Genomic DNA, 11,054 nt, shown 5'->3' on the forward strand with positions numbered 1-11,054 from the left:
GGGGTTTTGTCCCAACATCTGTACCTGCCCCAGATTGCCTTGTTGAGTAGAATATGTGACAGAATACAAGCTCTGTGAGGAGGCTCTCCCCTCACGGTGGCACGCCCAGAACCCAGACCCAGCCTGGAGCCTGGCAGGCATGCAAGAGCGGGTGCATGGTTCAGTAGCTTTCCTTTAACTGCCTGTCTTAGCATGGGTGCCCACCCCTGCACCAGCCACTCTGACCAAGGAGAGAAAAGTACCACTTGCCGAAGGTAGAGCCGGGTGCTCCATCCTGAAGCTGGGGGATGCCTCATCCAGACACCAAGGGCTGAGATCAGGCAGGGGTGGGTCCCCAGAAGAAAATGGGATGATTGCAAGAAATGGAAGCCAAAGCCCCAAGGACCCCACAGGACTCTCACTCTCCTCCCAGCCGCAGGGAGAAGTCACCCGTCGACCCGCTGCCTGGGAGCTGGCCTCGTTCACTGGCACACCCTCTCTTTCCACATCTCCAGTCTCTTCTCTCTTGGCTTCTCCCCCTCAATACCCACTCCCTTTCAATCATACCCAGCAAACTCACATCTTATTTCTTTAGGTGTATTCCCTTCATTCAATTAAATGTAAATATTTTTTCAAACAGGTCATCAGAAAAGATACGGCACAATAATTCTAAACATGTGGCTTGATTTTCTCAACTTTCTCTCTTTAATCTTTTGTTCATCTTCCACACTTAACTTGGCTCTCTCCAAGGTCTCTCTATACAGAGTAGATTTTTCCAAGTTTATTCTCTCTTTGACTTCTTGTCATTTCCCCCATTGGTCACCAAATCCCTTTCTCTCCAAAATTTTTCTCTCTAATCCTTGTCAGTGCCCTTCAGCCAGAGCCCCCAAGGACACATCCACACTTACACAGTTGAGTTTATTACTGCTTGCAGTGAGGGAATCTTGGGGCAATTCAGCAGAAGGGTATTAGAAAGGACTTACAGGATCTGGGCTTTGGGAGGGTGATTTGGGGAGGGTTCGGGGAAGCAGGGGTTCACCGTGGATTGGCTACTGTCAGGGAGTGGGGACACTTCTATGATTGGGTATCTCAATAGTCTCACCTAGGAGGAGGGGACACAGACGGACGCAATGCTCTAACGGGTGATGCTCACGCATCACAGCCAGGAGTAGGGATGTGTGGTGTTTTGTGTCTGTTCAGACTTCATGACAGAGTGGTTTTGTTTTTGTCTTGTTCCATCATGGTCACAGGCATTTTGTGACATTGACTGTATTTGGTGTGAGACCTGACTGTGAGGGCTGGGCCAGCTCCCGGCCGCACCAAGGCCGGCAGACAGGCCAGGCCAGCTCCTGGCTGTTGGCGGCTGCTTTTCTTTCTCTTCGTTCTTCCGCGTTTCGCCCCATCACTGCTAGCTCTTCCTTTCTTCTATCCAGCGTAGCGTTCTCATGCGGAGCTTCTGTGGATTGATTTCTCACCTGGTCATGGGTCACATTTTACTGCATCATGACATGTGTAATAATTTTTATTGGTTCCTGGTCATTAAGAATGTTACATTATAGTGTCTGTATTTTGTTGTCTTCATTTGAAGAGTGCTGAGATTAGTTTTGACAGGCAGGTAAGTGATATGTAAATTAGTGTGATCTTTCCGAGGCAGTTTTATAATTTTAAGCTTTTAGAGCAGATGGAGAGTAGCTCTTCTGTAGTGAGTTAGCCCAGTGACCAACTTGTGACCATTTTGGGGTTCTTTTTTTTTTTTTTTGAGACAGTGTCTCGCTCTGTTGCCCAGACTGCAGTGCAGTGACACGATCTCGGCTCACCGTAACCTGTGCCTCTAGGTTCAAGCGATTCTCCTGCCTCAGCCTCCCAAGTAGCTGGGATTACAGGCACCTGCCACCATGCCCAGCTACTTTTTGTATTTTTAGTAGAGATGAGGTTTCACTGTGTTGGCCAAGCTGTTCTCAAACTCCTGACCTTGTGATCCACCCACCTTGGCCTCCCAAAGTGCTGGGATAACAAGCATGAACCACCGCGCCCGGCCCATTCCGGGGTTCTTAATGATTTTCTCATATATTTAGTGAGGTTTCTCTATTCTGACTGGTAGGAACCAGCCCCATGTGTGGTGATACTTATTCAGGTATTTAAGTGAAAGAAGACATATCAGAGTATAACTAGACAGAGAATATAAATAGAAAAGAGGTTTCCAAAGGCCTGAGGCCCTGGGGCAACCTGATGTTTAGAGGTGAGGAACATGAGGCGCTATCAGTAAAGGAGAAGGAGAAAGAATAGTCAACAAGGTCAAAGTCAAAAAGGAAGAGTGAGAAGTCGGAGAAGGGAAACAGACCGTTTCACAGGGAAGGAATGGAACGGGCAGTCCTGTCAAATGCTATGGATAGGACAAGTAAAAGGAGAAAAGTAAAACTTGACAATTGGATTTGGAAACTTGGAGACCACAGGTGAACTAGCTGAGAATAGTTTCAGAGGAGTCGGGGCCACATCCCAATTGGAGCAGCCCAAGAGAATGAGAGTGGCAGAAGCAGACAGTGAGCATAGAAAAGTCTGCCAGAAGCCTTGCTTTAAAAAGAAGAATGGACAGTGGCCCTCCAGAATGACCAGGTGTTTAGCAAGCTCTTTGCATTAAGAACTAGAATGCTCTGCAAGCCTGTGTGAGCACCAAGCGTGGTTCAGCTTATTGTTCAGAAACTTCCTTGTGGACTTTTATCCTCTGTGTGCAGCCTAGTTTCCAGACGAACACTGAGGAGACCTCCTAGGCAGATTTCTGAGGCTTTCTCTCTCCTAGCTCCCTCTCTGGTCCTCTGCCCCGAAATTTCTGGCTATCTTCACCTTCCCCCTCCAACTGTTGTCTCTTCCAGTTCGTGAGACAGCCCCGCTTGGGACCCTCCCCGCTGTGCCGTGGTTCCGGAAGGCCTCCGGCCTGATCGTATGGTTCGTCTACTTTGCTTCTCACCTCTTAGCAATTGCAGTCTCGCACTGTCATTTGTAAAGTCTGAAAAGAGCCATTTCTTTGATTTTTGTCCAGTTTTCTAGTTTATACAGAAAGGCAAGTCAGTACAGGCCCATGATGGCTGGGGACCACCGGGGCATGTTCACACTGAGCTCTGGGTCTGGCGTGCCCTCGGCCTTTGAGATATTATTACCTGTAAGAGTCTGCATCGGAAACGGCCCTTCTTGGTGTTGTTTGCACAGTCCCAATTGCAGGGCTGCATCATGGCTGTGATTAATGAGACCCTGCCATTTTCAGAGTTGCCATCTGAGGTCCAGGTGGACCTCTTGTGTTTACATTTCTTCATACCGTGACTTTATTAATAGTGCACTTGTCTTGCTGTCTTCATTCATATCCATTGCCTCATGTAAGGGCTTTTGCTTTCACCTTTTAAAGGTCAGGGTGAGAGTGGCAGCTTACATATGGACAGGCCATTTCTCTCTTTTTAAATTCCAGAGACAGTACACATTCTCTGCTTTTTCCTTGCGCACCACTCTGGCCATTAGACTAATCAGAACCGTGTCTACCAATTATCCACAAATTGAAATTTCAGAAGGTCTGCCTCTTTTAAGGACAAATTTCTTAAAGTGTTCCATGATACATCAGTACAATCTAGCTATAAAAGTGAATACACACAAAATATTTCATCTCAGTGGACATTATAGCTTGTTAAATAAAGCACTTTCTAGTTAGTGGTTTGCTCTGATTGGCATTTCTAAACCCAACTTTATGAGTTATAATTTACAGAACATAAATTCACCCATGTCAAGTGTACAACTTAGATTTTTAGTAAATGTACAGAGATATGCAACCATCACCATAATCTAAATTTAAAACATTTTTATTCCCCCAATTAGAACCATCATGCCCAAAGGCCCACTCCCACCCCAGGCTCAGGCAACCAGCATACCACTGTGTCTCCGTGGATTTGGCTGCCTTTCTGGCCATTTCACACAAATGGAATTACATCTGTGTCTGGCTTCTTTATATTTTTGAGATTTATCCATGTTGTAGCATATCCACTCTCTTTTGTTGCTAAAATAGTATTTTTTTAACTGTATATCTTTATCCTATTTGTTTACAATTGATGAGCAGTTGTTTCATTTCCACATTTTGGCTATTAATGATACTGCTATGAATGTTCTCATGCAAGACTTTGTATAGATGGGCATTTATTTTTTAAGGGAATTTTCTAAGAAAGAAAATTTTTTATACTTTGGAAAATCCATATCAAGAATTAATTGTATACAATTAGTTGGCCTAGATAATTGGAATCTTCTCACTCTATTCTTTAACTTATACACAGAGTCCCTTCTCCACAACTCTCTCTGAATCAAATTCTTGCAGAGTTTAATTTTAATGGTACACCTGGCTTGGTTGTCTTATTATATTGTAAGTTTCTTATCACTTGGCCCCACATTTCATCTTTTCCTAAATCTCCAAGGCTAGTGCGTTTTGACTGTTTTCTGCATCTAAATGCAGAACGTTTAAAGTGGAACCCAGGAACCTAGTCCTAAACCATTATTTCTAATCTCACCATTGAGCCACCATTTCTAACCACTTCCTCTAGCCGGAAACCTGGGAGCCACCCCAAATTCTTCTATATCCAACTGGTCACCAGACTCACCCATATTTGATTATGTCACTCTCTTATTCAATAGCATTTAAGGAGTTACTTGAAGTAAAGTTAAATTCTTTATCCTAGCCTAGGAAAACTGTGATCTGCTTCTCATTTCTCTCTCTTCAGCTTCATCTTTCAACACTTCACCTGGCCCTCCCTCCTACTGTCGCTTGCCCCACAGCCCATGCTCCAGCAAGCTAAAGCTTTTTCATTTGATCAGTATTTATTGAAGACCTACGATGTGCTAGGCATTGTACCAAGCCCTGGACTTACAGGAGTAAGCAAAGCGATGATCCCTAGCTCCACAGAACGTACTCTTTGGTGGTGAAGACAAAGCAGTTATTTTAATAAAGATGAGATGTATTCCGATGGGGGTGATGGTATGGGTTGTCACAGAAACTTGCAGCACAAGAAGTGAAACTCCTATGGGAAAAGGGCTGCTGAGGCTTGGAGGATGGGTGGGATCCAGTCAGGTGAAGGGGAGGCAAGAAGAGCTCTCTGTCCTCCTGGGTTTCTGGTAATACCACCTACAATGCTCTTTTCCCCAAGGCTATCTACAAAATGGTGGGCACTGTGATCATGATGAAAATGAATGAAGATGGCCTGACGCCTGAGCAGCGAGTAGACAAGATTTTCAGCAAGATGGATAAGAACAAAGACGACCAGATTACACTGGATGAATTCAAAGAAGCTGCAAAGAGCGACCCTTCCATTGTATTACTTCTGCAGTGCGACATCCAGAAATGAGCTGATGTCACTGCTATGGACTGCACAAAGTCTCAATGTTCCATTCAGTCTGCAGCTATTCACACATACACACACACATACACACACACACACACACACAAATATTGCTTGGACTACCTATAAATGGACTTGCTTCTTGTGTTTGAAACACTTGTGTGCATGAGAATGTCATTTGCTAATGAATTTTAAAAGCATATATAAAACAAAACCTGCCACAGTGCGATATGTGTAATATCATTTCATAAAAACCCTCTTCCTCCAAAGCCTGGGCAGAAATGTGCTGCAAAGAGTTATATGATTTCTTGTTCATGTTTTGCTAATGCTCGTATCTCCTTGATTACATAACGTTAGTAGCACTGAGACCCCCACGGTAATGTAACTTAATTATAAGCTATGTCACCACCCTCCTGTAAAATAGTATTGGACAGACACGGAGGGACCCTTGGCTCCTGTGTCTTGTCCACACACCACAAGAGCTTGTATTATCAGTGAATATAAATGTACTACATTTGCATGCCTTTTGGGTTTGCCTTAATTCTTACCTCATTTGCATCCTACCAATCTGGAAAGAGCTGTTTTGGATGAATGCAGTATAAAATGTAAAAACCCTGCTAAATGATTTATTGATTAAGTATATCTATCTATATATACATATACACAAAGATATTATTTATCGAAAGTAAAAAAAAGATGGAAGTGTATTGGTTTCTGTTTGAATTTTCAAAGGCTTCCAATGTGGTGGCAATAAATATCCCAAATAAATTTATAACAATTGATTTTCCCCCTAATTCTTATTTTATAATTTTAAAATTGCAGCAGATGCTTATAATAAGCATGGTCAGCTAGCAACAATGTACTAAATCTACTGTTAAATATACAACTTTGGAATCTGAAGAATGAATGACAACAAAAGGAAAAAAAGCAACTTTCCAACTTTTCATCCAGGCTCCCAAAAGAAGGACAGTGAACATGGCGTGTGAAGAGTAAAACAGATTTGTTCATTTCGAAAAAAGATGTTCATCTGTGACAATAAATTTTATCTCAGTGTGACTTTGGTGCTAACAATGTATGTTCAGTGCAACTACGTAGAGCTGTGCACACACAGTAGGCTGCGGGTGTCCTCCAGCGTAAGCCAGTAGGAAAGAAGACGTCTGTCTTCCCAAATCTAAAGTATACAAAAAATAACAATACTTTTAACAATAGAACAGAACTCTGACTTTTTTGGTCTTGAAGAAGGCAGAAGAGATTCCATCAAAACCTCTAAAAGCAGGTTTGCGTTTTCAGAACATGCCCTGCTAAGGAGTTGAGTTTTTTACACAGCACTGCCCAGTAGTACTTTCTCAGATGATTGGAAGGTCTGCACTGCACACTAGCTATAACTGCCCACATGACAATTGAGCACTTCAAGTCTGGCTAGCGTGACTGAGGAACTGAATCTTCTTCTGTAATTAAACGTGATTTGCCACATATAGCTAGTGGCTTTAGTAACAGACAGTGTAGTGCTATATTATTTATTCAAGTATTTTTTATTTAATTCCTTTTTTTTTTAACCATTCTTTATTTGTCTTAGGATCATTAAGTGACACTAAACCAGGGCCTAATGATTTTATTCATCCATTTAACAAGAAGTGGTGACCCCATTACAAACACTTAGGACACCAGCGGTACCTGAAACACTGATAGAACCAATATTCTGCCCTGAGAAGACAGTACTATATGTGAATGGAATGTCCTAATACCCTTCACCCTTGCTCATGGTGAGCCCAAAGTGTAGGCAGGGAGAGATCAGGGAGGCTCAGTACGTCTCAAGACCCCTTCCCAACTAAGTGAGGACGGGTAGGTAGTTGAGGAGTTGGGGAGTTCTTCAGAATGGCACCTGTTAAGCCAGGCTCTGAGCAATTCATTCATAACAAATCTTCGTTGATCACCTACTGTGCACCTAACATCATTCTTGTGTGGTGAGGGAGACACACTAAATACATACACACACAAATGCCAAATATAATACCAATGAAGAAGAGCAGGGCAAGGAAACAGGAAGGGGAGTGATGGGATACTTTGGTGGCCTTTTGCAATAAGGTGGTGAGGTGACATCTGAAGTAAGACCTTCATGAAAGGAAGTGAACTGTATCTGGGGCACTTAGGAAAAACAAACCCTCCAGCAGACTCACTAGTTCTTTTTATAAATAAAATGTAGAAGCTGGGCCAGCAAGCAAGCATCTTGTTACTTAAGTCTCTGCTGCTGTGAGAGTGTGGAGTGGTGCAGTGATCCTGGAGAGAATGTCCAGCAGCGTGTACCTAGAAGTATACCATTCCCTCTGTCCCAGCATTCCCACTCCAGGTGTATTGTCCCAAGAAACTCCCACTGAGGGCTATAAGGGGACATGTCCCAGGATGGTTGTGGGGTGGGTATTGGAGGCAATGTAGTGGTTCGTCACTAGAGAAACAGGTGAGGAAAATACGGTGATGCACCCTATGGCACGCTACACAGCAGCTGGAAACAACAGAGTGATGGACACAGCGACATGGACATTTAAAAAATGCTGAGTGGAAGGAAAAGATCAAAATATATTGCCTAGTATTATATTCATATATAAATGAAAGACACATCTTCACAAAATAACTCACATAAAATTAAAGGAAATACCACATTATAATGGTTTCTATGGGTTTGGGTGGTGTTGGGAGTGGGTTCAGTTACTATTGCTCCATAACAGCTTGACCCCCAAACCTAGAGCCTTAAAATGAGAACAATCACTTTATTATTTTTCCTGGCTTCTGTGGACCAGAAAGTCGAAGGAAAGGGCCCAAATGAATGATTCTGCCTCATGGTCTCTCATACAGTCGTAGTCAGGTGGCAGCTGGAGCTGAAATGGGCCTGGAGCAGCTGGGGGCTGACTGGGGATTTCCACTCTTGCAGTCTCAGGAGTCATACTATTTACACAGGGGCTGTGGCCTCCAGCACAACTATTCATACAAAGTTGGAAGTTTTATCATCTTTTCTGACTTAGTCTCTGAAGTCATGAAGTGTCACTTCCACAGTATGCTACTGGTAACAAGAAAGCCACACACCCATCCACATTCAAGGGAATTGGACTCCATCTCTGGCAAGATTCTAGAAGGGTATATGGCATAAAAGATGCTGTTGCCATCATCTTTGGAAAACAATCTGCTACAGTCTACCTTGCGGCCACAATTCATATCCTTTCCCATGCAAGATTGTTCATCCCCTCCCAAGAAACCACAAAATCTCATATGATTATGACTTCAAGATCAGGCTTGAGGCCCAAGATCTCGTCATATAAAGCTCCTCATATGTGGTTTTTCAATGATAGCACACTGAGTCCCATTCTTCTTGATCCAAAGGCTTTAAAATAAATAGAGAATTATCTCCTCTCTTCCCTTCAACATGCAACATGCAATGATGGTACAGGCTTAGAATAACTGCAATAGACACACTTCCCAAAAAGGGGGAAAGGGAAAGCACACAGCAATCTCTGGTCCATAGCAATTCTGAACTCCAGCCAGGTACACCCTATAAGGTCCTTGACTAGGGTTTGGTCCTACTCTCTGGGGGTTTCTCTCCATGATTCTTGGCTCTGCCTTCTGTGCTCATTTCTACCCTCTGGGCCATCCTTCCTTTTTCATTAAAAAAATAATAAATTTGTGTTTACAGCTGAGTAGTTTTCTCAATCTACTGCCTGCCCATACAATTTCAGGAGGAGAAAGACTCATTATTTTGTACTGTCTCTTTGTCTTTCAGTCTAAGCTGACATTCTTTTAAAAACCTTATGGGTTTCTCATGTGACAGTTTATAAAATCCACTCCATAAGCAGAGGCTCATTATGAGATTGCTATAGAACACCCCTAATAATCTGAGGAGCCCTACTCTTTAATGGAGATAACCCAAAAGGCACATTTTAGAAGGCAGACTGCTGCCTGTCTGAAAAGGTCTAAAAACACTGCCTTAGATCTTTCTGAGGTCTTCACAGAGGACCTTACAGTTCCACTCTGGATTTGACTTTTGTACTGAAGCTATTTCATATTTGAAAATCAGTTTCCACCTTGAAGAGTGCCTGGGAACGAGAAATAGTCTCATCTCCTTTGTATATAATTGCTTGTTCTTCATTGATCTCTCTTCACATTGTGTCATGGGCAGCAAAGAATAGCCAAGGGGTTCTTTTCATGCTTTGTCTAGACATCTGCTTGGCTAGATCACCTTATTTATTGGGTTCATCTCCTATTTTCCATGTTAACACGGCACCTATGTTGGCAAACACCTCTTCTCCCCCTCTCAGTGGCATTTTTCTTTTCTTTTCTTGTCTTTCGAGACAGAGTCTCACTCTGTTTCTAGGCTGGAGTACAGTGGCACAATCTCAGCTCACCGCAACCTCTGCCTCCCTTGTTCAAGCAATTCTCCTGCCTCAGCCTCCCGAGTAGCTGGGACTACAGGCACATACCACCACACCCAGCTAATTTTTGTATTTTTTAGTAGAGACACAATTTCACCATGTTGGCTAGGATAGTCCCAATCTCCTGACCTCGTGATCAACCCACCTCAGCCTCCCAAAGTGCTGGGATTACAGGCGTGAGCCACTGCTCCCAGCCTCAATTGCATTTTTCTTACTTTCCTTCAGCTCTCCCCAAAAGCATCCTTGAGTCCTTAGGCTTCTGCCAACAGCTTCTGCAAGGCCCTTTAGATTCATGAACAATCTCCTCGAGGCCCTTCCAGCCAGTGTCACGTGGCTTAGATTTATTTTTATTTTGGTACTTCTACTTCCAGATACCAGTTACTATCACCATATGACAAATCACCACAAAGTTTAGTGACTTAAAATGATTACTGAATTATCTCTGAGTTTTTGTGGGCCACGAATTCTCAAATGATTCACTTGGGCAGAATGGCTTGGGACTGCTCATGTAGTTACAGTGAGATGGTGAAACACAAAGGGGCTGGAGCAGCTGAGGGCTGGCTGGGCATCTCTCGCTCTCCAAGCAGCCTGCCTCGGCTTTCTCATGTGGCGGCCTCAGGCAAGTCAGTTTGCCTCCACACCAGCACAGGGCTCCAGCGTGAGTTATTCCAGAGAGCAAGGCCGGACCTTCATTCCTTTTCATTGCCTTTCTGGCCTAGCCTTGGGAATTACAAAGTATTATTTTTACTGCATTCTGTTGGTTATAAGAGAGTTACAAATCTGCGGAGATTAAGAAGATAATTAGACTCTATACGGCAAGGTTCTGGGAGAACATGGGAGGGTTCTACCGTTGTGGCCATCTTTGGAAAATACAACCTGTTACAGGAAATAAAGAATGAAGATAAATGGAAATAATTACTGCATTCCTTGGTGCTGAAGGTAGCCATTAGCTGAGGTGTACCTTTAACTAAATCCTCTGCAATTGAGTTCCATTTAAACACACATTGTATCTTAGCAACCTGAATCCTCCCTGACCTTGCTATCCTAACCAGCTACAGTGGTTCCTTCAGAAAGGACTCACTACGGGCTTCCTTTAATCAAGTGGGCCTGGGTTCTACTGGTTCTAGCTTACACTCAACTGCCATTTTAATTACCATGTTAACTAGCTGTTTAACCCCTGCTGCTGTTCCGAAGGGAAAATGGCCCCAAGTGTCTTTTTTTTTTTTTTTTTCAGAATCTTGCTCTGTCACCCAGGCTGGAGTGCACTGGTGTAACATCAGCTCACTACAACCTC

The 11,054-nt window shown here is 43.4% G+C and overlaps 1 protein-coding gene across 1 annotated transcript in view; it reads left to right on the forward strand.

Annotated features, from left to right (window-relative positions):
• VSNL1 (visinin like 1) overlaps window positions 1-6,398 on the forward strand; it is a 108,724-nt gene extending 102,326 nt beyond the window's left edge. The window contains exon 4 of the mRNA XM_012438855.3: window positions 5,151-6,398. Coding sequence (XP_012294278.1) covers window positions 5,151-5,348 — 198 coding nt within the window. The 3' untranslated portion in view covers window positions 5,349-6,398. The remainder of the gene's footprint in view (window positions 1-5,150) is intronic.
• The last annotated feature ends 4,656 nt before the right edge of the window (window positions 6,399-11,054 follow it).

This window comes from Aotus nancymaae, unplaced genomic scaffold, assembly GCF_030222135.1.
Source record: "Aotus nancymaae isolate 86718 unplaced genomic scaffold, 86718_ANA_hifiasm-v0.15.2.pri h1tg000057l, whole genome shotgun sequence".
NCBI classification, from domain to species: Eukaryota; Metazoa; Chordata; class Mammalia; order Primates; family Aotidae; genus Aotus; species Aotus nancymaae.